Raw genomic sequence first — 27,732 nt, 5'->3', positions numbered from 1 at the left:
TCAAATACTTCAAAGCCGGGTTGAAAATAAATGCCTGATAAAATGTTGTTAATTTTATTGATTTATTTAGTATGTTAAAGCAGCAATTTAGTTAGTTTTAATTATGTATATAAGTATTCAAATAAATACATGATAAAAAACTGTCTTCTTACTCAGTCTTTAACAAAACTTTTTTAAATTATCTATAAGATAGTCAAGATAGACGAATGGATAATTTGACCAATAATTATAAATTTAAAAATAAATCACAGGAAAATGAATTTTCATTAATTTTAGATAATGTTAAATTAAATTTACAAGAAAGATAAGAATTTATTAATATAATTTAGACACCTGATTTAAGTTATAATTTTCAAATAATTACAGTAGGGAAATACATCTTAAATTTCAAGCAAATTGGCAACAAATAATGAACTAGCTTTCCTAATTCTAAAATAATAAATGGAGCATTTTACGAATATTGTGTAATTTTTTCTCAAAGGAATAAGGAAACAAAGTTTAGACATGTTGTGTACCATAAAATTTTCTAATTGGAAACACGCAACTGAAAGTTTAAAAATCACAAAAAAACTAGTTGTCATAAAACAGAAAATTATAAAGTTATGTCTCAAAATAATTATACTTTTATAAATATTCAGATAAATAAAGTGATTGCTGCTGAAATAATTGAAAATAGAAATTTGATTATGCCTGTAATTAAGGTATAATTTTCTGTGGGCGCCAAGGTCTTTAATTAAGAGAACATATCTAACGATTTTGAACCTTTAATAATTCAAAACGAATTATCGAAAAGAAAATGATAGTAACTTTAGAGCTGTTTTAAGATATGGACTTAGAAAGACTTCTGTAGGAAATTCTGATCTTGAATTGATAAGAGAACATTGTAAACGTAATGCACAATATATTAGTCTAAAAATACAAAACAAAATTGTTAACATATGTAATAATTTAATATGTGTTTGATAACATAATTTAAAAAATAAATTCCTCAAAAGGTTTTTGTGTTTTTGTCGATGAAACTGTTGACATAGCTTGAGTAGAACAGTTTTCAATTTATGTTAGGTATATTTATAATGATGAAATAAAAGAAGACTATCTAAATTTTTTTCTAGTATAAAATAAGATTTAGCTTATAATAAAGCTTATAAGTGGAAGGTTTAATGGTGTTCAAAGTATAATAAAACAAAAGTACAAGACAGCTGTATAAATTCATTGCAGTGCTCATGTATTAAATTTAGTAATATGTAGTTCTTGTGAATTATCTTGTGTCAGAAATGCGATGGGTTTTTTTGAAAGTATATATAATTTTATGATTAGACAGTGTGTGTTACAAAGTGAGGTAAGAAATAAAATATCAAATTTAAAGAAAGAAAAATTAATAATGTTATGTGCGACACAGAAATTTCTGGGTACATCTTTGAGATGAGTGAAATACTACTTAGATGTAAAAATAATAAGGGACAGCAAAAATCAACAATGTTAATTTATAAGGATACATTTTCACTAGATGTTTTTTGTACAAAAAATTATTAAATATTTTATTTTATTTCGAGCTAGAGAAAATGAGGGGGATTGTTTCGTATATTTTAATAATACTTAGTTAATAATAAATAATAGTTTTTAATTTTAAATTGAATGTATAGTCTTAGGATCTATTTAAATTTGGCATAGACATTAAAATTATGTTAACGTATCACACATGGTTTCTTACATACTAAAAATTGGTTTGGTATTGAGTGAGGTACATTATATCTCATTAAAATTAATGCGTTAGGATTCGAATGATAATAACCTATGTTAGAGTAATCTGGTAGTATACATTTTTTACATTTTAAACAACGACCAACTACATCAAATAATAGCCACATTGAACGAGGTATATCTTGTCTTTTAAAAGGTACACAATTATCAATCAAAGAGGATAATGACAAATGACTCAATGGTTTTACAATTAAATTACCATCTGGTTTTTTTATGCTTCCAAATACCTTCATATATGAAATAATGTTATTGTAACCTCGAGGTTCAGGCAATTTAAATATGTTATTTGATATGTCGACTTCATTAAATTGTCTAAAAGTTAAACTACTAGGATAGTATGATATCATATTGTCAGCAATATTTAAGTGTTGGAGTTTCTTCAGTTCACTGATAAAGTTTGGTAAATATTTCTGAAAAAAAGAAATTCTTAATTAACTTCAGTATTTTAGTTATTTTACTAGTAGGACATATTAAAATAAATTATTTGATCTATATTTTATATATGCATATAGGTAATTAATATTTTTCAAAAATAACTTTGCTATAAATAAAAATATACAATTAAACATTATTATCAAGCATACAAAATATATTGAAAACTTAGAAGCTATTGAAAAGATGCGACAGTATAATATATTTAAAAACAATGTGTGTGTAAAATAGATAGTGGTCTTGTAAATGGGTATAACTTGTTAAAATTGAGATTTGTTTGGCAATTCTTCTAGATTTTATATAACTGAATATAAAATTGCAAAATATTTAGTCTTTAGATTCATATTTTTATGACATTTTTTGGATAATACATAAGAAATTTAAAAATTAAAAATTCCATAATATTGATAATGTAATTTTCTTATTAGCAATACTATTATTATAATTTCTTTTATTATTTTAACTATTTGTTATCATGTTTAAGTTAAATATTATGTCAATTTTTAGTTAACAGTAAAATCATAAAAATATACTTTTTTGTGTTGTACGAGCTAGAATGAAATATTAGAATATATTTTTTCTTAATTTTTTTTGGCAATTTATTTTATTGAAAAATCTGAGCCTTGGTTACGAATTATGAAAAATGTATAGATTATAATTTAATACTTAATAGACGACAGTTAAGAAGATTAAGGGTTTTTTTTATTCAGCACATTTATCAGAAAATCAAATTATGTATTAATGGAACTGTGCATATAATAATACCTATTATCTTAGTTTGAAAATAGTGAATTTTTAAGTCACATTAAAAAAGAAATAAGTTATGCGTAAAATCTAAAATCTAAAAATATTTCAATTTTTATGATTTAAAATTTAATTATGCATTATGCATAATGAGTTAATCTTAAAAGTATTAATTAAAAAATTAATATTATTAAAAAAGTATTAATATCGGCACTATATTTTAAATTATGTATGTCTTAAACCGTTTCAATGTTTACATAGCCACTTAATTCATCAAAGCATTAGAAGAAAAAATTGGAGCTATAAATGTGGTATTTGTATTAATTTATAAAAGTCAATAAATAAGAGTTAAATTATTAGTAATAAATTTATTTAGTTACCAGCTTATTATTGGCTGCAGATAATGTACGTAGATTTTTCAGGAACATAATTTCAAATGGTAATGATTTCAAGCCAACCAAGTCAATGTTTAATGTTTTTAACGTTTTACAAATTGTGTTCACAGATGTCCAATTCCAGAAGGTATTTTTATTATACTGTGAGCTTGGCAGTATACTGCCTGATAAGCTAAAATATTTAATGGGCAAATGGCCAATTCCTACAGGCATATTTGGCAAACTGCAGTTTTCTAAACTTAGTTTTTTCAAAAAATGTGAGTTTACTATACAGTTCTCAAAACTATTAACATTAATAAACTCAAGAGCCCTTAGATCAAAACAATTTGAAACATTGTTTTCACTTAACACCGCTTTAAGCGGGCGAGGTTTATTAGTTTCAGCAATTATAATAGTGTCTTTAAGTTCATGGTAGAACGTCTTTAAGGATGACTGGCTTTGGAATGATATCGACAACACTTGCTTAGGCTCTTTGAAATCCAAGTATACCTTATTTTTTCTAGAGATTGATGAGTAGAACATATTTTTTAAGTTGGTAATGTCATACTTCACATCTTTCAGGAACAGTGTATTTTTCACACACACGTAGAATTTTTTGAGGTCTCCGTGATATACTTGCTGAATTGACACATACGAAATGGCCAACGGCGACTGTTCGTTCTCTTCTATTGTATCCAGTGGAATGATATCATGAGAGAAAGTCCGACATTCGTATAACATTGTGAATGACATTCACGTTAGCGTTTAATTTAAAACTACGAGTAGGTGAGTATGCTTCGTCGAGTTTTCAATTGATATGCGATTGCTATTAAAATTTTAACCACACAGAATAAAATAATATTAGAAATGAGAATTGATGAAATCAGAAAGTAAAACACGTATAAAACTTAAATTATAATACGTACCTAAATACTATCGATGAATGACGATGATGGACTGACACGATAATTTGAAGCACTTTTATAGTTCTCATATGAAATTATGAAATGACAAATCTCCCTGAGAGTTGTATGATCAGCATAGGCACACTGTACACTGTAGTACTGTACGAATGCACGTCACACGATGTATACCATAGTATAAGGAATTAAGGAATAAGAAGTATAGTTAATGATTAGACTGTGCAAATAGTTTTAAGGGGTAATGTATATTTTATATGTGAAACCAACAATGCTTATAATAGTTTTAGGTCATATTTAACACATTAGCGCTGGTTATACTTATTTGAGGTTATGTAATGTAATAACCGAAACATGGACCAAATGGTATGCTGATGTAAGTGATTAAAAACGACGTTGAGATGATGAGGTGATAACACTTATGCCGGGTAGTACTTGTCATTAGTACTTGTCACTCGCACTTGCACATTACGGGTAAACAGAAAAAAATAGTGCCCAGTATTAGTAAAACCGGGAGTGCGAGTGAATAGGACGCCGTTCTATTTACTAACGACAAGTAGCTACCCCCTTCACGACTCTACACTACTCGCGGTTGCACTCACAACGTGTGACCGCATGGTGATAGTGCTTAGTAATAGTGATAACAAAATATTTGTGTTATCAGTTTATCACGTGTGCGGCGCATGTTGCATACTGTGATAAATATTGTTCGTTATATTATTAATATTTTTAAATACATTTAACTATTGTATACCTAAGTCGAAAATATTAAAATGGCTGAAAAGTGGAATGGACAAACGACTATAAAGTTCATTGAGGAGTATAAATCACATGAATGTCTATGGAACGCCAAAGATATTTCTTACAGAAATAAATACATGCGTGATGCGGCACTCCAAAAAATTGTTGTCGAAATGGCTATTGACGGTTTAAATGTAGCTGAAGTAAAAAATAAAATGAGAAACCTAAAATCGATGTATTATCAAGAAAAAAAAAATTGAAAAATCAAAATCATCAGGAAGTAGTGGTGAGTGGCGACAATGTGTACGTTCCAAACATTAAATGGTTTACAGAGATGAACGCATTAATAAAAGATTCAGATGAAAGTAGGAAAACTATTGATAATGTAAGTATTGTATTATGTTACAATTCCTTAACATTCAGTTTAAAATTGTTTTTGGTATGACTAATTATTTTAGACTCTAAGTAGTTTTATACAATTTTAATGTTTTTGATCATAAAATATTTATTAATATTGATATTTATTTTTAGATTAACTCAAATTTGTTTTTACCTTAAATTACCTTTATAATTATTATTAAATCTAAAACTTAACTGCAATAATATTGATGTATAAATACATTTTTATTACATTATGGAGTCCGTCTAATCAATGAATCATTATGGATTGCCATGATACAGCACCTATGTTTACAAAATATTTACTAGGTTTTTTCCTTATTTCTCTGGCCTGCCTTGAAAAGTGATTACTTCCTATTCGGTCGATACTTGGCATCAATGTTATGTTTTCCTGTCTCCATGTACCTGGTATAATCTCCCCAGTGTCTAAATTTTCATAGACTACATTGTCTCTTATTAAAAAATTATTTGAAGTCTTCTTTAGCCAGTTATGTAGAGCTGTACGTATAATTTTATCTATTGTGGACACATCTGTTCCAATAAGTTTTTCAAAAATCCTAAATCTTGACACTAAGATGCCAAATGCATTTTCAACTATTATACGTTTCCTAGATAGTCTGTAATTAAAAATCTTCTGTTCATACGTCAGAGATGAGTGTTGGTAAGGTTTTAATTAAAACCACTCAAAAGCACGTTTTGAGTGGAAATGCTGCATCTCCTACAAAAAATCCACCAGTTGGTAACAAGTCATTTTCAAGATCTTTCAAAATAGAACAATTTTGGAAAACACCGCCATCTGAGCATCTTCCATTAGCTCCAACATTAATGTAGCTAAAACAATAATTATCATTAACAACTGCCAATAAAATTATATTGTTTGTCCCTTTGTAGTTATAAAAATCATTGCCACAATCAGGTGGTGCACAAATCATTACATGTTTCCCATCTATGGTGCCATATGCCCATGGAAAATTCAATCTTGAATTAAAACCTTTTTCAATTTTATTCCATTCGTCATGAGTAGCAGGTACCTAAAACATTGTACTTAATAAAATTAATTTTAAAAGATTTCAAATAGTTCTAAAGTTTTTACAGTTTTTTTAACATTATTTCCTACAGATAAACTTGTATATAATTTTTATATTTTTATATTCTATTAATTAATTAATTAATTGGTAATTAAATAATTATAATTAATTTTGTAAAATGTTATGAAAAAAAAGAAAATCTTATTTTTTACATTTTTAGTGCACTTCTATATGTAAATTTAATTTATGCATAAACTAAATTCATGTATATTTATGTATACATTTATGTAAATGTGAATTTATTATTAAATATTTTTATTTTCAGACCGTAACCAATTCTAGTTCTGAAAATGATACTCAAAGTATTGAATCTCAATGCATCCAAGATAATGAAGAAACTAATATTGACATTATACCTAAGAATTCAGGAGAAACATTTGAAAGAAATAGGGAACCTATCAAAGCAAACAAAAAAGAATCCAATAGAAAAGGCATTTTTTGCGCGATTAATGAACAGTTAAGAGAAATTATAAAAGATCAGCCAGAAGTAGAAGAAAACCAGTTTAATTGCTTTGGGAAGAGTGTGGCATCCCAATTAAAACAATTAAATTATGAAAATGCATTGATCGCTCAACCTAGAATACAAACAATATTGACTGAACTGGCTATTCAAAACTTTGGTAGGCCATATTCTAGTATGTCATATATGACAAGTTCAACTGATAGATCAGATCCATTACCACCTGATAATTATGATGATAATGATATTTTATGAGAAAACTATTTTTTTCGAATTTTCCCACGTACTGAAATAAAGTAAGTTGATAGAAACATATTTTTAAACTAATCAATAAAACAAAATCATACTTTAAATTATACTTTATATACTTATTTATTTATATTCATATATTTTTTGTTCAATATATTTTATAGTTAATTAAAAATGCCAAAAAAAGAAGATCCAGTCTTTAATACACTATTAGTTGAAGCAGTAGAAAAATATCCATGTTTGTATAATTATAATTTAAACGAATATAGCAAACGTGAGTCAATGCAACTAGCTTGGGAAAGTATTGCTAAAGGACAAAGGAGTAAACGATACAGGTTAGTGTTAAGAGGACGTGATACCCGCATGTGTTGTCTCCGTCTTACAAATGCGTAACATGGTACATTTTTCGCTCAGCAGAACACGTGTAGCTCCGTTAACTTAAAAATTAGAGTGAACTGTCCTCTTATAAAATTTAAAGGTATGATTATATCTAGACAACCTCATATGCTTTTTATTTTATATCAAATTTAAAGCGAGTTATGAGTATTTTAAAATTGTGAATTTTTTGTGCATCTTAAAATACTCATAACTTCCTTTAAAATTTAAATATATTAAAAACCATATGAGGTTGACTAGATAACAATCATACCTTTAAATTTTATAAGAGGTCAATTCACTCTAATTTTTAAGCAAATGGAGCTACACGTGTTCTGCTGAACGTAAAATTTACTATACAGGGTGATTTTTTAAGCATGCTCGCCCCATTTTTATGCTTAAATTATGCATATATTCAAATTTTGATTTTTGGAATATTTAAGTGTAGTTAAAGGCGATATTTTTGAGTACTTAGATTTTTCACAACTTTTAAGGAGTATCCTGTAGCGATACCAACTTTGGTTTTTCAAATGACAACCTATATGTTTTAAAGCAAAATGTGATTCAGATAATTTTTCTGAAAATTTTGACATATTGCAATCAAAATTCGAACGAAAACTTCCAGAGTTATTCTACTTGAAATACTAAGGAATAAGGATAAAATTCTAATACTTAAATGCCTACGTTGTAAATGGATACGATAATTATAATTCGGTATACAATATAAAAATAAAATATTTGTTAATAATCACTACTTATTACTAAATGGCCAAATATTGCATCTGACAATTTTCAAAAGAAAAGAAAATATGAATAAAATAATATCCTTTTTATTTTATCCATGTTACCTATACCTTATAGGCAACGTTAATATTTGTATAGCATAGGTATACCTACTTATAATAAAATATCGAACAATAGTGTACAATAGCACAAATGCGAAATATGTACGTGTATCCATTTACAACGTAGGCATTTAAGTATTAGACTTTTATCCTTATTCCTTAGTATTTCAAGTAGAATAACTCTGGAAGTTTTTGTTCGAATTTTGATTGCAATATGTCAAAATTTTCAGAAAAATTATCTGAATCACATTTTGCTTTAAAACATATAGGTTGTCATTTGAAAAACCAAAGTTGGTATCACTACAGGATACTCCTTAAAAGTTGTGAAAAATCTAAGTACTCAAAAATATCGCCTTTAACTACACTTAAATATTCCAAAAATCAAAATTTGAATATATGCATAATTTAAGCATAAAAATGGGGCGAGCATGCTTAAAAAATCACCTATAATGCACTTGTAAGACAGAGACAACACATGCGGGTATCACGTCCTCTTAATATAAATAACTATTTTGTATTGTAAATATTATAGTATGTAAAAAATGATTTTTAAAAATGTAAAAACAAGTTTGGGAACATCAGATTGGGTATCTTGTTATTGTTTATATTACTTACAAAATTATGTTAATAATAAAAGAAACATAACAATTAGCTACTGAATATAACTAAAAATATTTTTAATATTATATAGATGCTAAATATTTTGTTCAACTGTGTATTTCCACTGCCATGGTAATGAAACTTCTGGTCTTAAAAAATAACTTGATAAATATTCTCACACAGAACTTGCTGTCGATAAATTATGAAACGCTTGTTGGTGTTGTGTTAAATACTGGGGAATATTAATTTCATATTCACTGTTTATATTTTGTGATTCATATAATTTTCCCTCAGTTTTACATATGTAATTGTGAAGAACACAAGAACATTTTACAATAGATATTACAGTGACTCAGAACACGCGATTGGTGTTTCAAAAACTCTAAACTTGGAAACCATCATTCCAAAGGTGCATTTGACTGATTTTTTTCCTCTATTTAATCTGTAATTGAAAATTTGTTTTTGATCGTTTAAAGTCTTTTGTGGATATGGTCTTAACAAATAAGATTTTAATGGAAAAGCTTCATCCCCACAAAAATAATATGGAAAATTGGGACCTTCGTTGTCGTGTGGTAAAGGTTCTGATTGCGGAACGTTCATTCCTCCAATTTCTAACCATCTACCCAAACGAGATAATCTAAACACACCTCCATCGCTATTTCTACCCAAATCTCCAATATCCATAGTGATAAAATAGCCGTCTGCGTCTGCACAAGCAAGTAGTTGTATTGAAAAAAAACCTTATAATTAAAATTTCTTGATCCTGTGTTATTGAATTTCTTTATGCGTATGTGTTTGCCGTCGATTGAGCCCAAACTATGGGGTAGTTGCCATAATAAATTATAACGTGCAGCAATATTTTTCTATAGTTCTAAACTTGGTACTGGTAAATAGGTAAGTTGTAGACACTCCCTAATAGCTTCTGTCGTTTCTGCAATTATTTTACCAACAGTAGTCTCTCCTCTCATAAAATGTTGAGCTAATGCTCTAAAATTACACCCAATGGCTAAAAATCTGAAATGATATTTTTTAATATTTTTTAATAATCTAGTTTTAATTGTCAGAGGAATTTTGAAAAATATTTTTCACATCATCCGCAATGGGGATACATCCAAATAATAAATCAATCGTAACAAATTTTTTTTTGTGTAGATTTGACATGAGGTTAAAAATATGACAAATAGCGCTACAATTAAAATATATACAACAAATGATATTTGTGAATCACATAAATTATTTAAATAATTAATTCTAAAAATGGTCGATATTAATTAATAATATATAAATGTCTTTAGTTATAAACTGTAAAGAGACATGGAGAAATTTACGGATTGTATATACAAGAAATATTACCAAAAAAAGTGGATCCGCTGCAAAAAAAAAAATATTAAATTCTTAAACATGTCCATAAAACTATAAAACATAAAAACCTACTCATTAAAAAAAATACTTAAAACTAATGATGTACTCGGAATAAGCATTTATTGAGTCATCAATATAACATTAATTACCTATTATTATAAAGCATTTATAAATTTAAAAATATTTAACCTTTAACTTGGCAGACCTTGTAAATCACAACTGAAAATTTGAAAGTTGACTATTTTTGGCTAATTTGAGGTCACCGAGTTCAAAAATGACATAAAAAAAATGTAACTCCAACAGTTTTTAAGTTGCAAGTTGTATCCAAAAAGATACATTACCAATAATCATATACAAAATGAAGAGAGTAGAATTATTTTCAAATCAACATTTTTTATTAAAAGCATTGTTTTGTTGTTAATTAAAAACAAATATATTGAAATATTGAAATATTAAGTAAACAAAGTTATCATAGAAAATTTTTTATTGCTTTTTAACAAAATAAAATAAAATATTGCGTATTAATATTTAATACTTCAGTATTTACTTTGTAGTTAATAGTGTTAAATTTTTTAGAATATAGTTATTATAAAATCATAAAATAAATATCACAGCAATTACCTTATTGCATATACTTATTAAATAAAAACAATAAACAATTAATATGCAACTATAAGTTCAAAACAAATAACTAATTATTATAATATAAGAACATATGTTTCATTTTTTTGTATGGAAGTCATTATAGCAATTTCTTTCTTTCACTGTACATAGTCTCACATTACATTTTGTACAATTAGGGTTGACTTTTAGATTCTGAGCGGAGCGATGAATGTATTGATTTTACCATGATGTGTGTTTTTTTTTTTTGTGTCTGTCATCACGTTTTGGGGCAGTAAAAATGCTTTAATTTTTGACTTCAGTACCTCGTTCGATCAGAAAGTGAATCTATTTGGTACTTTGAGGGGTCAAAAGTAAAAAATTCTTAATACTTTTCTAAATAATTGAGAAAAACAAACAAAAAATTAAGGGAAAAACGGGAAATTTTACGCACACTCATTTTTCGACAAAATCGATTTTGGTTTTTGATGTAACTTTAAAACAAATGACCATAGATTCATGAAATTTTCACCTAATGTTTATATAAGTATATTCTATCCACCATGCAATTTTCAAAAAATTTCTACTTAAGTTGAACTATTCATAGGCATTTCAAATTTTCGATCATTATTAGTTTTTTTTTAAATTAATATCGATAAAAATTTATTTGTTAGGCAGAAAAGCTTGAAAATTTAATACAATGCTCTTAACATATTGTTACAATAGCAGATGAAAAATAAAAGAAATTCATAGTCACAATTTTTTTTTATAAGCATTCAAAGTTTGAATTTTGACAAAATACGTAAAAATCACGAAAATTCACAAATTATTTTAAGCTAGAAATTCATAAAAAATTTTCTTTTTAAATCTAAGATTTAAAAATTTAATACAAGATTCCTTACAAGTTTTTCAATCTTTATCACAAATAAAAATTCCACCTGAAATTCAAATTAAATTTTTATGAGCATTTGAAATTTAAATTTTTACAACATTGGATTTTCACTTTTAGCGATTTCCTTATTTTGGTGTAACTCTAAAACAAATTACCACAGATACTTGAAATTTTGACTGAATGTTTATTTAGGCGTGTTATATATTTGATAAAATTTTCAAAATATTTAGATTTGTTTTGAGCTCTTTACTGACATTTTAATTTTTCAACTTTATTAGTTTTTTTTTCTATAAATATCGATAAAAATTTATTTGTTCGGTAGAAAAGCTTGAAAATTTAATACAAGGCTTCTAACACATTGTAACAATATAAGTTAAAAAATATTAAAAATTCGTAGGCACAATTTTTTTTTATAAGCATTTAAAGTTCAAATTTTGACTAAATACGTAAAAATTACGGCAATGTTCAAATTATTTTAGATAGAAATTCATAAAATATTTTCTTTTTATATCTAAGATTTGAAAATTTAATACAAGGCTCATAATATATTTTTACAATAAAAATTGAAAAATAAAATAAATGCGTAGTCACAATTTTTTTTTTTTACAAGCATTCAAAGTTTGAATTTTGACAACATATGTAAAAATCACGAAAATTCGCAAATTATTTCAAATTAGAAATTCATGAAAAATTTTCTTTTTAAAACTAAGATTTGAAAATTATTAATAATCTATAATATATCCTAGACAGATAAACCGTCTTCGCTCAGAATCGTTTTTCGTATACAATGATATAATATCATTGGATTCAAATTTAATTCCATCCATTACAGTAACCCACTTGTAACCTACTGTACAGCAGAGCGACATACACGACTTACCCGCTTTTTTTACAATGACGGCAGCAACCCTTCATTGTTCGAACGAGGAAGTGATCGTATTTATCAAATTTAACATCATCAATAAGCCTTGGAATAACAGTTCTTGAAATTGTATTTATGTTTTCTGTGGAATTATTTGTAGCTGATTTTCTACCTACTTTTGATTATCTGTTTCTTTGGTTTATGCAATGCAATATTTATTTGAAATTCCTTCAGACGCATTACTTTTTGCTCTTTATACTGGTGACAGTCTTGTCTATAACATAATCAAGCATTTGTGAAAACACTGCCATGTATCATTTGTGTGTCTTGAGTTTTATTCTGTATAATGACACCCAGAATGTCAGCCAAGTCCAAACCGCCCATATGAGTATTATAATACTGCTCTACTATTTTAAATAATGATACATCTACATAACTTTTTGTAACCTTTGTATACCTTTTTATTGTCTTAATGGGGTGTAAGAATACAAAAGAACTAGCTAAACAAACTGGTTTATTATCTAGCCATTTAAGAGCTAAGACTTTTTTTTATCACATTTATAACTAAAACTTCCTCTTCCTTTTTATTAAAGTTCTTTTTCTTTTAACAGTAGGCAATTACAAAGTCTATTTTTTTGTAAAGTTCCTTAAATTAGTATACCATATTTGTACCATATTACTAAATGATAGAAATTGTTGGTTTCCATTTATAAAATCTGATGGTCATGATTCACACTATTTTACTCCAGCACAAGTACAAAAAATGATTATTCAGTGTACTAAACCAAATAAAAGAGATGGAAAACTTATTGTTATTAAAATTATTATTAATATCATAACAGTTATTATTGCGTCTTTAATTATATTATTATTACATACTCATTAGTTAAATTTTTATTATTTTAGATAAAGAAAGCATATAACGAAAAGCGTCGGAAATATGGTCAGAATACAATAAACTTCCATTGCTGTCAAGAAAAAGAATGGTGAAATGTATTTATACACCTAAAACTCCACCCTCAAAAAAACATAAAAAACACAAGAGTAAAATTATTAATAATGAACTTGAAGAACCAGCGTTAACCTTACCACCACCTTCTACATTTCCAATTGATAAAAGTATATATTATATTATAAAGCATTAAAGCATATACACGAAGGCTATTCAAAAAGTTAGGCAAAAGTCATTAGACAAATGGGACTTATGAACAATTATAATATTATATAATTAATGAGGTGATTAAATATTTTACCATTTATTATTATTGTATATATTATATTATCCTAAATATACTATATTATCAATCCTAATTAGTCTAATGACCATTGATAAACTATTTGAACACTGTGTATATATATATTTTAAGTCATACTGCTACTATTTTAAAATTATTTTCACAATATAAATTCAATTCTAATTTATATTTAGGGTCTGATTCAAATGTTATTTCTTCAGAAGAAGTTGATGATATATTTGAAAATAGTGTTTCTTCAAATTTAGGTAATCTTATTTTGTTATAAATTAGTATATTTTAATATAAAAGTTATAAAATAAAGTTATTTATCTCAACAGTGAATATTCAATTAATCATTCGTAAAATAATAACGCCTACCTACCTACCTTAGATCATATACTATGGATGGAGCCACAGCGTTGTAATAATGCATATGATTAGACAATTTTTTAGTAACACTACTTCACTATCTAATTACTTGCAATCACCAATGTTAGACTTAATTGAGGTAATAAGACAAGTTAATGCAACAAAAAATGAATTAAGTCGCTTAAGAAGTATGGAAAAAGATAAATAAAATTATCGAAATGCCTTTTTAATGAATGTAATTTGTTTTGTATAAATTATGAATTAAATGAACAGACATGGAAATCTAAACGAACCAGTTTAAAAAAAAAAAGGATGGATAACTATTAAATTATATAAGGTCAAATATACCACAAAGATATATTCATAACACTAAATATATATACACTATATACAGGGTGATTTTTTAAGCATGCTCGCCCCATTTTTATGCTTAAATTATGCATATATTCAAATTTTGATTTTTGGAATATTTAAGTGTAGTTAAAGGCGATATTTTTGAGTACTTAGATTTTTCACAACTTTTAAGGAGTATCCTGTAGCGATACCAACTTTGGTTTTTCAAATGACAACCTATATGTTTTAAAGCAAAATGTGATTCAGATAATTTTTCTGAAAATTTTGACATATTGCAATCAAAATTCGAACGAAAACTTCCAGAGTTATTCTACTTGAAATACTAAGGAATAAGGATAAAATTCTAATACTTAAATGCCTACGTTGTAAATGGATACGATAATTATAATTCGGTATACAATATAAAAATAAAATATTTGTTAATAATCACTACTTATTACTAAATGGCCAAATATTGCATCTGACAATTTTCAAAAGAAAAGAAAATATGAATAAAATAATATCCTTTTTATTTTATCCGTGTTACCTATACCTTATAGGCAACGTTAATATTTGTATAGCATAGGTATACCTACTTATAATAAAATACCAAACAATAGTGTACAATAGCACATTTTATATTGTATACCGAATTATAATTATCGTATCCATTTACAACGTAGGCATTTAAGTACATATTAGACTTTTATCCTTATTCCTTAGTATTTTTTTTAGAAGAATAACTCTGGAAGTTTTTGTTCGAATTTTGATTGCAATATGTCAAAATTTTCAGAAAAATTATCTGAATCACATTTTGCTTTAAAACATATAGGTTGTCATTTGAAAAACCAAAGTTGGTATCGCTACAGGATACTCCTTAAAAGTTGTGAAAAATCTAAGTACTCAAAAATATCGCCTTTAACTACACTTAAATATTCCAAAAATCAAAATTTGAATATATGCATAATTTAAGCATAAAAATGGGGTGAGCATGCTTAAAAAATCACCCTGTATATAACACTAAATAAAACTATTTCTATAATTCATAAAAAGTATAATCATACTGAAGATATTTTAAAATCATTAGAATATTTTTCTCCCAATCGTTTTGATAATGAATATCCTTCAGATTTATTCAAAAAAATTGCATCATGGTTAACCTCAGTTGATGGATATGACTTAAATTCTAAATTTAAAATGTAATAATTCTAATACACTTTACATTATACTGCATATTAAATACATGCTTCTATAATTTAAATTAGAATGCACAAATAACATATTGGATTAATATTGATATTGTGTTCTGATATTTAAATATTCTCTTCTATAATTATTTTTAAATTAAATGATTAATTACATTACTGTAACACTAATATAGTAATTTTACTAGTAGTCCTGATGGGGATAATTGCTGACATCCAGAGTTTGGCAAGTATTGTTTTTTTTGATGTCAAGTCCAATATTCAATATGTTTAGTCATGATAGTTAAATAATTTATTAGTGTAAAACATATAAAATAATATCATACTATGTCTGTTACAGTTGGGTTCACAACTTGCCATGTTATGTAGAGTTGAATATATTTAACTTGTAGGGAATGTAAGACCAACATTTTGTTACTTATATATTAAATACACTAAGTTGTATCCCTCCTCCTCTAGCTTTAGCAGTATTAAATTTTTATACTATTAATAATTACTATAGATAGTAACAAAAATGTTTTCAATACTTAAGATTAAAAATTATTATTATTTATTGAAGTCTTGTGGTGGAAAATTTACTGTATGTTAAAAAGGCCACAACCACTCAGAGGATCCAAGTTTTTGGAATTGGTATCATTAAAACAAAACATTTTATTGTGATGTGCAAGAGAAAGCACTCCACACCGAATGATTTTTGATGAGGAGATGTCAAAGTATTTAAAATCAAATATTATATGGACCATTATAACTAAGTTGATTTACATATTAGTTGTGTATAAATTCTGTTTTAGAACGAATTGTCTAAACAATAGGAGGCTCCAATATACAAGCTTTTTAATGACCATGGAACGTGCTAGAAGAGATGCTCCACCCAAAATACCTTTGATAATGTTAGAGTATGCTGGTTGTTTCAACAATGAACATTATTTACATCTAAATGGGTTCCAGACGTATATTGGTCAAAATATGTATAGGGGCAATGTATATCAATGTTGGTGATGCACTAGTCGACGCTCTAGGACGATGCTCTAGGATGTGTATTCAATAATGCTCACTTTCAGAAATAATGGTTTCATATGGTCCAAGTAAGATTTTTAATGACTATAAATTAATTATTTTCAATATTTGTCATGGATAATAATGATCATTAATTTTTCAGAAAAACTTTTTTTGTTTTGTTTAATAATACTTTCCTGGTTTTATAATCTTTAATTATTAATAATTACCTATACCTAATATTATTAAAATTAATAATAACCTAGCCTTTGGCATGAAAATTCTATTTTTGTAGTTTATCATCCTTTCCTTTCAAACAACTCTTAAAAAATACCTATAAATATTCTAACAAGTTTTAGTGCTCTTTAATAAGTACTTGGATTGTTAGCATTGGATATATTGTCGTAATACCGATAAAAAAAAAAAAAAAATAGCTTTATAATGTATAACTAATTCAATAAAAACAAAATAATATCTGATATTTAAATAAATACTTAGCCATTAGTGAAAAAAATGCACGTCCGTAAAGTTGGCCCTTACATTTTTTCAAAACAAATTTTGCATAGTGCGAACATTTTGCAAGTAATTAGCAAGAATTTGCAAGAATTTGCAAGTCCAACCCCGGAATTTGCAAGTCAAAAACAGAGGAGTTATAAGGGGTGGAATTGAGGAAGGGCTGACTTCACCCAGCCCTTACATGTTCTCCAAAACTTTCGAAACTAGTATCAAAACACTCGTTATAATTAACAAGAATTTGCAAGTCTCCTCTCGAAATTTTCAAGTCAAATTTCCCACGCCTACGATTTTTCAAAGGTTTAACCCCAGCCTAGGGTAAAATATTTTTAAACGCATTCTTAGTTATTATTTGTAAACAGTTATCTAATACTCAGAATAGGCTATACGCAATTAATCATAGTTATTCTTAACATATATATGTATATTTATTCATATTTAATATGTTATGTTTTTTGCTTTATTAAGCGGTCCATAATCATAAATAGTACAATATCCTTCTATGATAAATGATTCTAATTTATAATAAGCCAACGGCAAGAAGTTGTATGAGGTGAATCTTCTAAGCCCGTTTTCCTGAAAATGTTATCATATTTCCCTCAATTCTCAATTAAACTGTAAAAATAAATAAAATTATTTACAAAAAATTATAACAAAAGATAAAACATATTAATTTTTCTTATATCCGTTTACATAAAACAATATAATATTTTTTAATGAACCATCAATGATAAATATTAATGTAAAAACAATCAGATTTCCGTAATAAACTAGACAGGTTCAAGGTATTTGTGCTATACAGAAAATGTTACTACTATACTTGCAGGGCCGGATTTAGAACAAGTGCCGCCCTAGGCCCTTTTAAATATGCCGCCTCTACCCCAAGAAAAAAAAATTGTAATTTTTACAAATAAATTTATTTCATTTTAGAGAAATTAGGTCAATAGTCATTATAAACAAAACAAATAATAATTATAAATCCTAATTAGGCATTATCAGTATACATTTTGAATCTTAATCTTAAAATAATCTTAATAATCTTTAATCTTATACCTAGTAATACTTAATAGTTAAACTTATACCTAATCATAACCTATGTTATCTATAACATTTTACGACGAACTTTTTTAGACGCGAAATCGTCGATTATATCATCATAATTTATACTTCGAAGCATCTCAGATTCTATGTGTAGTATTAATGTCGCGTTTAATCTATCTGACTCCAAAGTTGAACGAAGATGCGATTTTACTCTTTTCAATGCTGAAAACGACCGCTCTGCTGTACAATTTGTTGCAAACGTGCACAAATACATACGTAACGCTGTTGTGACGTTCGGATAAATATCTATTAAATCATTTGTATACAACATCTTACAAAGTTCTTGGGCGTTTCTTTTTTTATCAGATTTAAAAAAAAGATGATCACGCAAATGAAGACATTCATTTGTAAATGATTCTTCAATATCATTAGGATATTGTTCTATTAGTGCCCTAGTTTTTTCAGAAATTATTTCCTCGTCAAAACTACAAATATTTGTAAGAAAATCAAACTTGACACATAAATTTTTATATGAACTGCCTCGCCTTACGAGTTCAGCATTCAATTTATCCAATATAACGAAGAATAAATTTATTCTGAAATCTTCCTTGCCTGTTTCTGTGATTTCTATATATATTATATTTTTATCGTAATTACTTTTAGGAACAACTTATATTATTATATACCTAGGTAGGTATCTTATCTTTATAGCTCACATTACGAGAAAATTGATTTCGGGTTAGTGACATTTTCAGTTTCATGCGCCCGTATATTTTACATACAGATATCTAAAAAAAAATCATATAAATATTTCATGCATTCATATGATTCTTTTTTTATTTCTAACAAAATTTGCCGCCCCAAAAAATTTGCCGGCCTAGGCGTAAATACGGCCCTGTATACTTGTATCGCTCGTTACAACTGTATAATACTTAGTGAACCATTAAAAAAGGGGTAAATCAAATATGGTTGAAACCACAACGCTGGTAAGAGTTTAAAAAGTTACATAATAAACATTACACATATATGATATACCTATTGTGGTAAATAAATATTTATTAGTGTAAAAATGTACAATATTGGATCACTTTTACATCTATAGTATCAGGTTATAACTCAGAGCCCAGAAGTAGTGGAAACACTGAGATAAAAATAGTTTGATAATTGCGAAAAATGTTTTAAGATTTAAAGTTTAAACATATTACATATTTTCATATTCAACAACTTAAAACTTAACGCAAAACACAACATTTTACGTATATTTTCATCCATGGGCAAGGTAGGGCACTCGTCCTCCCCCTGGACAAAAAATATTAAATGATTACCAAGGAAAATTATATAGATAACATCTTTACTACCTTAAATTTGAGAATTTTTTTATCTTGACCCCCCTAAAATTTTACCTATGGATATCCATGTTTCCATCGTGTTAGTAGACATATTTAAGTATACGCATTTTGACATCTTTAGTACAACTGAAACAGTAATACCTATATTGTACGAAAAAATGATCAAACATAAACATTATTATTGTACAATTTAGTAGAATAAAAGTTTTATTGACCTATCCCCTTCCAAAAATACTATAAAGTTTATTTTAAACTATTTAAACAGAAAAGTTGTAAATAGATTTCACTAAGTATATTAAATTATTTTAAAAGTAAGCTAGTGAGTGTTAAGAATAACTATGAAAGTATAGTTTTCATTGTTTTATTGCGTATAGCCTATTTTGAGTATAAGATATCTGTTTATCAATAATAACTAAGAATGCGTTTAAAAATATTTTACCATAGGCTGGGTTAAAACCTTGAAAATTCTAAGGAGTGGTAATTTTGACTTGCAAATTTCGGTAGTGGACTTGCAAATTCTTGATAATTATAACGAGTGTTTTGACACTAGTTTCGAAAGTTTTGGAGAACATGTAAGGGCTAGGGTTAAAACTTTGAAAAATCGTAGTGGTAAGAAATTTGAATTGCAAATTCCGGGGTTGGACTTGAAAATTCTTGCTAATTACTTGCAAAATTTGTTTTAAAAAAGTGTAAGGGCCAACTTCATGGACGTAAAAAAGGCAAAAGAATTTGGAATTTGGGGACAAGTATACAAAAATAATACTTTTTTACAAGTCATGTTCTGTGAGTCTAAAGCCATACTATTGTTGCCAACTAACAGGGTTTCAGAAGGTTGAGAAATAATGAAAAGAAAAACTAATCAGTCTCCAAACCAAGTCGTTGCTAGACGATATATAAGATATTTTGAGACATAATGGATGTAACGCAAGTAAATGATTGTATATTGATTTCAGTTTTAAAATTTTTTTGATTCTGAAGTTCTTATTAGCTATAAACATATACAATAAAAAAAATCAATATAATAAATATTAATAAATTATAATATAATTACCTACTTATTCAGTAGAACTGAAGTGTATATTTCATGTTAAAAAAAATACCTTTATAGGTGTTGGTACTGCTAACATCATTGTTTCCAATAGCCCCAGAAGAACTAATGATTATCAGGAAGTCTTCCATAAACTTTTTAATTTATATATGGGGCATGGGCGGAAATAGACCAGGAATTTGGCACTTCGCCGGTCAGTTAATATATGTTACCAAAATACGTATTATTTAGTTAATTATATTATTGTATACTTAACTATTTAAATATAACGTATTTATTTGTAAATACTAATTTTTAACATTTTTGCGTTAAGAATATTGCATAAATGAATTAATTAATTAAAAGTCTATAATAGTAACTTGAATGTATATGTAATTTTGGATCTCGTCTGAAATGTATGAAATACACTGATTCTAAAAAACATAAATACCTAAATATTTATAAAAATCCCATGGTTTTCCAGGTATGGAAATAACTATAAATTAATGATATACCTATTTAATATGTACCATTTTTATATTTTCTCATTTCAATTTTTAATAGTGTCACTTGTGACATATGTTTAATTATAATTAGATTTACTTTTATATGTAACTTACTATAATAATTAAACTCAATTTCTAGAAACTATGCTAAGACAGGACAAACATTTTAGTAAAAATTCTATGTTCAACAAGAAAGACATGAAAGCAAGGTGTAGAATCCCACATAACATACAAACTTTTAATGGACCTTTAATAAATATTTAATTTGTAATGTTGATCATTGAATAAATGTTGAGTTTTGATTCAACAAAGATCGTTTTAATCTAAAATAAAGCTTCCATAAAGGTGATTTGAACCGGATAAAGAAGTTGAATCAACATTCAAACATCAGCATTTAATAAGCATAGTAATATAAACCTTTACTAAATATTATTTGTATGTTGGGTTAGTTTTTACTTAACCTTAAATAAGTATTGAAATTAAGTTTTCTAATGAAATACCAACCTTTAGCAAGTGTTTATAATATCATTATTATATGTTTATTCAATGTTACTAAATGCAATAGTTATATACTATTATTTGAATTGTACCATCTGACATAGGCGCAATTAAGGAGGCTTAACCCTCTCAAAATCAATTATAAGAACCCCTCTCCCCCCTCACAACAAAATTCAGAATCTTTCAAGCAAACATTGTATGTATGTTGTTGAGGTTTTTCTTAAAAAAAAATGAAGGCCCTTCAAATTTAGAATTCAAATTTGTTCCTTTACTGTTATAACAAAATTGCTCGACCATTGCAATCATTCGTTCAAACAATAATTGATTATCATTAGATTAATACCTAGTTTGCATACCTATTAAAACTATAGTTTAACTATTAGGTGTTCTATTTGCTGTTACTTTTTATTGAAATTATATTTTTAATATTTTTAAGTGGATATAATACCTTATTATTAAGTAAAATAATCATATAATATAATATAATATAATAGATCCCGGATAATATAGTATTAAAAAATATTAGAAATATAAGGATAGCATAAAATTTTTTTATTTTATAACAAACAAATATCTAAATAAAATTTAATAATTAAACTTAGGTAATGATCTGAATATCAGGATTTTCCTTGTTTTTTGCGGGATCTTGTTTTTTTAATTTGAATGGTGTTTGAATCAAAATATATTTTATAACTTGTTCAATTTCATTTCAGGAATTGTCTGAAGAAGAAAATTTTTTGATTTTGAGCACAGATTCTGAAAAATATAATTGTATAACTTACTACTAAAAAAACATGTTAAAATAAGTAATATAGAATACGCTTTTTTTTATATAGGTATATATTAAAATAGAAAAAATTTACTATCTGTATCATATTATGTACAATAAGCAATTTGGATAAAATAGAACAATAATTACATGACAGTGAAATAATATGAGAAGGGAGGCTGTCCAGTAACAGTACCCTCAGGATAGTGTACGCTAAAAAAGATGTAATTCATATTTTAACCACTGACATTTTGATATAAATTGTATCATATTATATAATAAAGGACAAACATTAAAATGTCGTAATAATATCCAGTGCTTGGAAGGAACGCGACGAACGCGTCCAAAGGAATCTTTTCCATTAATTTCGTTTTCTAAGAACTTATCGGGAACGTAGTTCCTTTTTCATGTTTATAGGAACGTAATGGAATTTTGTTCACTTTTTAGAGGAACATGAACAATTTTTATCGTTCTACCTTCTTTTGTTTATTTTTAAATAAAAGTAATTAAATAATTTTTAGAACTAAAAGGAAAAAAAATGTATAGCTTCTTTTGAAATTTAGTAGCTAATAATATGAAGAGCTATAAAAATAAACCTGTAAACGATATTACAATATATTATAATATTAATATTAATATAATATAATATAATATTGTATACAGATTTATTTTTATAGCTCTTATCATATTAGCTACTAAATTTCAAAAGAAGCTATACATTTTTTTTCCTTTTATAAGTTCTAAAAATTATATAATTACTTTTATTTAATGATAATAATATTATTTTATAATAACATTAATCTTATTTAAATATAGATTTTATTTTTTAGTAGTCTATAATAATATTTATATGTACAGTTTAATTATATAAGTTAAAACTATTACAGTATTACTAAATATAACAGTGTTATGTTTAACATTTTAAAATTAAAACAATTATAGTACCTGTTATGTACCTGTGTTTCATTTTATTTTACTTCACATTAAAAAGGAACTTATAGTTCCTTTCTTCAAGACAGGAACGGTAAAGGATTTAGTTCCTCTTTAACAAAAGGAACATGAACGTGAACTATTTTTTTTAAAGGAACTTTCCAAGCACTGATAATATCATTCAAAACAAATATAATTTTGTGATATATGTTTAAGAATGAAATTTATATTTTAATGAGATTAAGATCATATTTATTATTCTATATCTATTAGTAATCTCATTTAAGTTATAGTATAAATATATAAACAAATTAATTTTCTAATTATAAGTTATACACGATGATTTTTTTTTTATCGTTGAACACTCATTATTTCAAAAAGTATTTAATTTTTTCCAAATTTTTATATATACATGCTATTCTGGAATTTGTCAATATTTTTATTTTTTTCACACTTATATTTGATTTTAAAATAGCAACCTATACTAAAAATTTCATAAATGAATACAAATATTTATTTCATGAATTTTCAAGCTAAAATTTTTAATTTTCGCTAAACCGTTAAATAAATTTTTATAAATCAAACAAGTTTAAGTGTTTGGTTATAATTAGAGAGCAGAGTGTTAAGTTTTTACATATCTTTATTCACTTTAAATGCAGCACAATAATAATGAAAAATGTAGACAATTTATCCATAAGATATTTTAAGAACCTTATAAAACTCTGTCTTCTAGCTATAATAATAACAACAAAATTATTTAAGTTAATTAATTGGAAATTTAACCCAAAATGTATGTATACAATATACATAATATAGTTATTATATATTATACCTCAATATAATAAATCGAAAACACTACTGTAAATCTTATGTTACTATTTTTGTTTTTTAATTTATACTAACCAAAAATAATTTTTGTTATCAACAACGCATAAAAACTCCTTTTTTTATTACCGCGACCATTGTATGAAAATTTAGTGAGCAATTCTGGAATGAATAACAAACTCATTATACGTTTGACCATTATTTTCACAGTTAGTCCTCCCACAGATGAAATATATTGAACCTAGAAAATAATACATGTTAATAAAAAATTAATGAATTTTAAATCCCTTTGAAAGAATACCTACCAAATGCAAACGATATGTGGCGTTGGTTGATATTTTATTTTCAACATCATCCAACTCATCAAATGATTTTATTGGAAAATCAATTTCAAAATTTGTTAAATCTGGATTTCTTTCACTCGTATGAGACATTTTGTTGTCATTTTCAACTAAATTTAAAATAAAATTTAATTTTTCATCCATAGAACGTATTTCAAATTTAATTGTCAACAATTGATGGAGAACCGATTTCTTGAAAGCATCATTATCATCAGCGCCGCAATTAGCGGGGGTGCTGGGGGTGCATGGCACCCCCAAAAGAGCCCTATCATCGTATTTAGGGGGCCCTTTTCAGACATAAAAGTTTTTAGATTAAAAACTCATATTAACTTTTATTTCAATTTATAACACATGATGAAAATTGAAATTTTTCGATATTATTGTGTAGTTACGTCCAGCATCTAATATTATGTTTTTATAGTATTGATTATACTTATGAAGATATTATATTATATTATGAATTTTTAACTACCTATGACTTGTACTTAATATTTTAATATTAATATTTAATATTTTTGTATCGTTAGTTTCAATATTGTGTTAAATAATAGTTTTCGACTCCATGCTATTATCAATGATGTTATCTGATAAACAATTGGGGAAAATAATTGGATTAGTGCTATTTTTAGACTAGTTCAGTGTGTGATAACTAATAACTGATAAATGACAATATTTTAGTTAGTGAATACATATTTTGTCTTTCATTTTTGATTTCACTTAAACAATAAACATATAAAATGTCTCTAAAATATGTTCGTCCTAGTGGTGCCCCATTTCTAAAATGATAATTTGTATTTGTATAAATATATATTTTAGATTCTGAGCGGAGCGATGAATGTATTAATTTTACCAATTGTTTTTTTTTTTTTTGTGTGTCTGTCATCACGTTTTGGGGCAGTAAAAGTGCTTCAATTTTTGACTTCAGTACCTCGTTCGATCAGAAAGTGAATCTAATTGGTACTTTGGGGGGGGGGGGGGGGGGGGGTCAAAAGTAAAAATTCAAATTCTGTTTTGGTTTTGATGTAACTCTAAAAAAATTTACCATAGACGATAGACACATGAAATTTTCACCGAATGTTTATATAAGTATATTCTATCCACCATGGAATTTTAAAAAATGTTCGACTTAAGTTGAACTATTCATAGGCACATGCAATTTTCGATCATTATTAGATTTTTTTTAAATTAATACTGATAAAAATGTATTTTTTGGGTAGAAGATCTTGAAAATTTAAAACAAGGTTTTAAATATATTGTTACAATAGCAGTTGAAAAATAAAAGAAATTCGTATCACGATTTTTTTTTATAAGCATTCAAAGTTTGAATTTTGACAAAATACGTAAAAATTACGAAAATTCGCAAATTATTTTAAGATAGAAATTCATAAAAAAAATTCTTTTTAAATCTAAGATTTAATTAAATTAAATTTATGCCACGACACCTCTTACGATTTTTGCAGTTGTGTGCCGTGACTTGCGCTATGGTAATGAGTATAGGTGACCACAATAATATAACACGAAGTATTATGAACAGCGGATTAACGCCAAATAAATATATTGTATACACTTAAGACAATAATATATAATATATAATATTATATATATGATAAAAGGAGGGCGCCCCAATCTTACAATAAATAGGAATAAATACAAATGAATACACAAATATCAACACATAAATTATAAAGTATTGACCTGGTCCGTTGATGAGAAAAATGAAACTCCTCCGGATCGACTCCAACCCTCGGCTTTGTAATGCGAGTAACGACGTGCGGCGGCACGCGGACTATAGTGTCGTCAGCGCACGGGTGATGCGGCGGCACAGAACGGGCGGCGCGCAGTGAGGATCAGCGGCAAGCTCACGCTATGGCGGCACACGATCGAATTGGTGGCGGCACACGGATATTAGTGGCGGCACACGAAATTACTATTAGCGGCACACGGATAAATTGACGGCGGCACACGGAAAGTGGCGGCGAGCAAAGTTACTAATTAGCGGAACACGAATAAATTGACGGCGGCACACAAACGTGAAACGCTCGTCGCACACTATACAAACTTTAAAAGAATAAAGCACGGCAACGCAAAAAGGCGTCGACCGACGGTTAGGCAACGACAACGTCGGTACACGCGCGGTGCCGTGCCGGCAACGCGCCTGCAAAATCCACGGCCGGCGGCACGGACACAGCGTGACCGGTTGGAGGGAGAGGCGAAGAAAATGGCCAGACTGGCACCACACGGACCTGTGAACGACACGGTGTAATGGTACCGCGCCGAAACAGTGCCGGTGTTTGAACAATCTTGTAGCAGCTTCTTTTTTATCACGAGGATCAGCCAGAGATAATTTTCTTTTTACTTCTTAAATAACAAATATAATATTATATATTAAATAAAAATACTAAAAAAGAAAAACAGAATTCAAAGAAGAAAACACACCATAAGAATTGTGATTTGTTTCTGATGATGCTTCACGGTTTTTTTCTAATAAAAATAACAATATCAAATAGCAAATTATTATTACATTTAACATAAATGTAAAACCTAAATTATAAGTTAGTAAAAGTATCATACCTGCAGAAACTAATTGTGGAGACTTGTTATCTATATAGGTTGCAGAGGTGATCCAGTTATATTAAACAAAATACTTTTTTCAGTTGCAAAAAATAGAATTAAATCAATAGTAAATAAAATAATATTATTCCATCTTTATAATTATATACAAACCTAAGAACAAATCGTCATTATTAATTGATGGTTTTAATGGAGACCAACCATAGCGTCTTTTGACCAAATTACTACCATCACCATTGAGTACAAGATTTTTATTTTTTTGTTGAGAATTCGTTTCAGGACTAAGTTCTGGATCTAGTTATGAAGAAATAAATAACACATAAATTAATGATCTTATAATTTGATAAAATATGTAAATGTATTACCCGAAAGATAACGAGGAATACTGCCTTGAGACATGAGATTCTTCACAGTCTAAAAGAAATTGCAAAATAAAATAATCAGTCTGATAAAAATACATACCATTACAATAAACATACCAGATTCTGAGCTGAGAACTTGCTTTTTGTTTTTAAACTTT

At 27.0% G+C, this 27,732-nt stretch overlaps 2 protein-coding genes, 1 long non-coding RNA gene and 1 pseudogene across 3 annotated transcripts; 1 reads left to right on the top strand and 3 right to left on the bottom strand.

Annotated features, from left to right (window-relative positions):
* Positions 1-825: 825 nt before the first annotated feature.
* Positions 826-4,677, bottom strand: LOC107168050 (uncharacterized). The gene is made up of 3 exons (XM_015517318.2): positions 4,238-4,677; positions 3,318-4,137; positions 826-2,171 (listed from the first exon to the last, which is right to left on the bottom strand). The coding sequence occupies exons 2-3, from the start codon at positions 4,062-4,064 to the stop codon at positions 1,686-1,688; spliced, it is 1,233 nt and encodes a 410-aa protein (XP_015372804.2). The 5' UTR covers positions 4,065-4,137; positions 4,238-4,677; the 3' UTR covers positions 826-1,685.
* A 944-nt stretch (positions 4,678-5,621) lies between these two features.
* Positions 5,622-6,411, bottom strand: LOC149061178 (uncharacterized; annotated as a pseudogene).
* A 952-nt stretch (positions 6,412-7,363) lies between these two features.
* LOC149061177 (uncharacterized) lies at positions 7,364-14,317 on the top strand. The gene is made up of 3 exons (XR_016189716.1): positions 7,364-7,503; positions 13,611-13,823; positions 14,134-14,317. It is a non-coding gene; the product is annotated as an uncharacterized LOC149061177 (long non-coding RNA).
* Positions 9,331-9,672, bottom strand: LOC107171983 (uncharacterized). The gene has a single exon (XM_015522247.2). It carries the CDS (start codon positions 9,670-9,672, stop codon positions 9,331-9,333), a length of 342 nt encoding a protein of 113 aa, XP_015377733.1.
* Positions 14,318-27,732: the final 13,415 nt, after the last annotated feature.

The sequence above is a fragment of the Diuraphis noxia genome, unplaced genomic scaffold (genome assembly GCF_037042655.1).
Source record: "Diuraphis noxia isolate RWA-SAM2 unplaced genomic scaffold, SU_Dnox_SAM2 contig0001, whole genome shotgun sequence".
Classification (NCBI taxonomy): domain Eukaryota; kingdom Metazoa; phylum Arthropoda; class Insecta; order Hemiptera; family Aphididae; genus Diuraphis; species Diuraphis noxia.
This window is presented reverse-complemented; position numbering and strand designations above follow the sequence as displayed.

Excerpts from the sequence above, each read along its gene's own strand:
- LOC107168050 (XM_015517318.2), bottom strand. The coding sequence starts at position 4,064 with ATGTCATTCACAATGTTATACGAATGTCGGACTTTCTCTCATGATATC. Across the intron at positions 2,172-3,317 it reads CTGCAGCCAATAATAAGCTG|AAATATTTACCAAACTTTAT; the intron begins GTAACTAAATAA and ends TCTTTTTTTCAG.
- LOC107171983 (XM_015522247.2), bottom strand. The coding sequence starts at position 9,672 with ATGGATATTGGAGATTTGGGTAGAAATAGCGATGGAGGTGTGTTTAGA.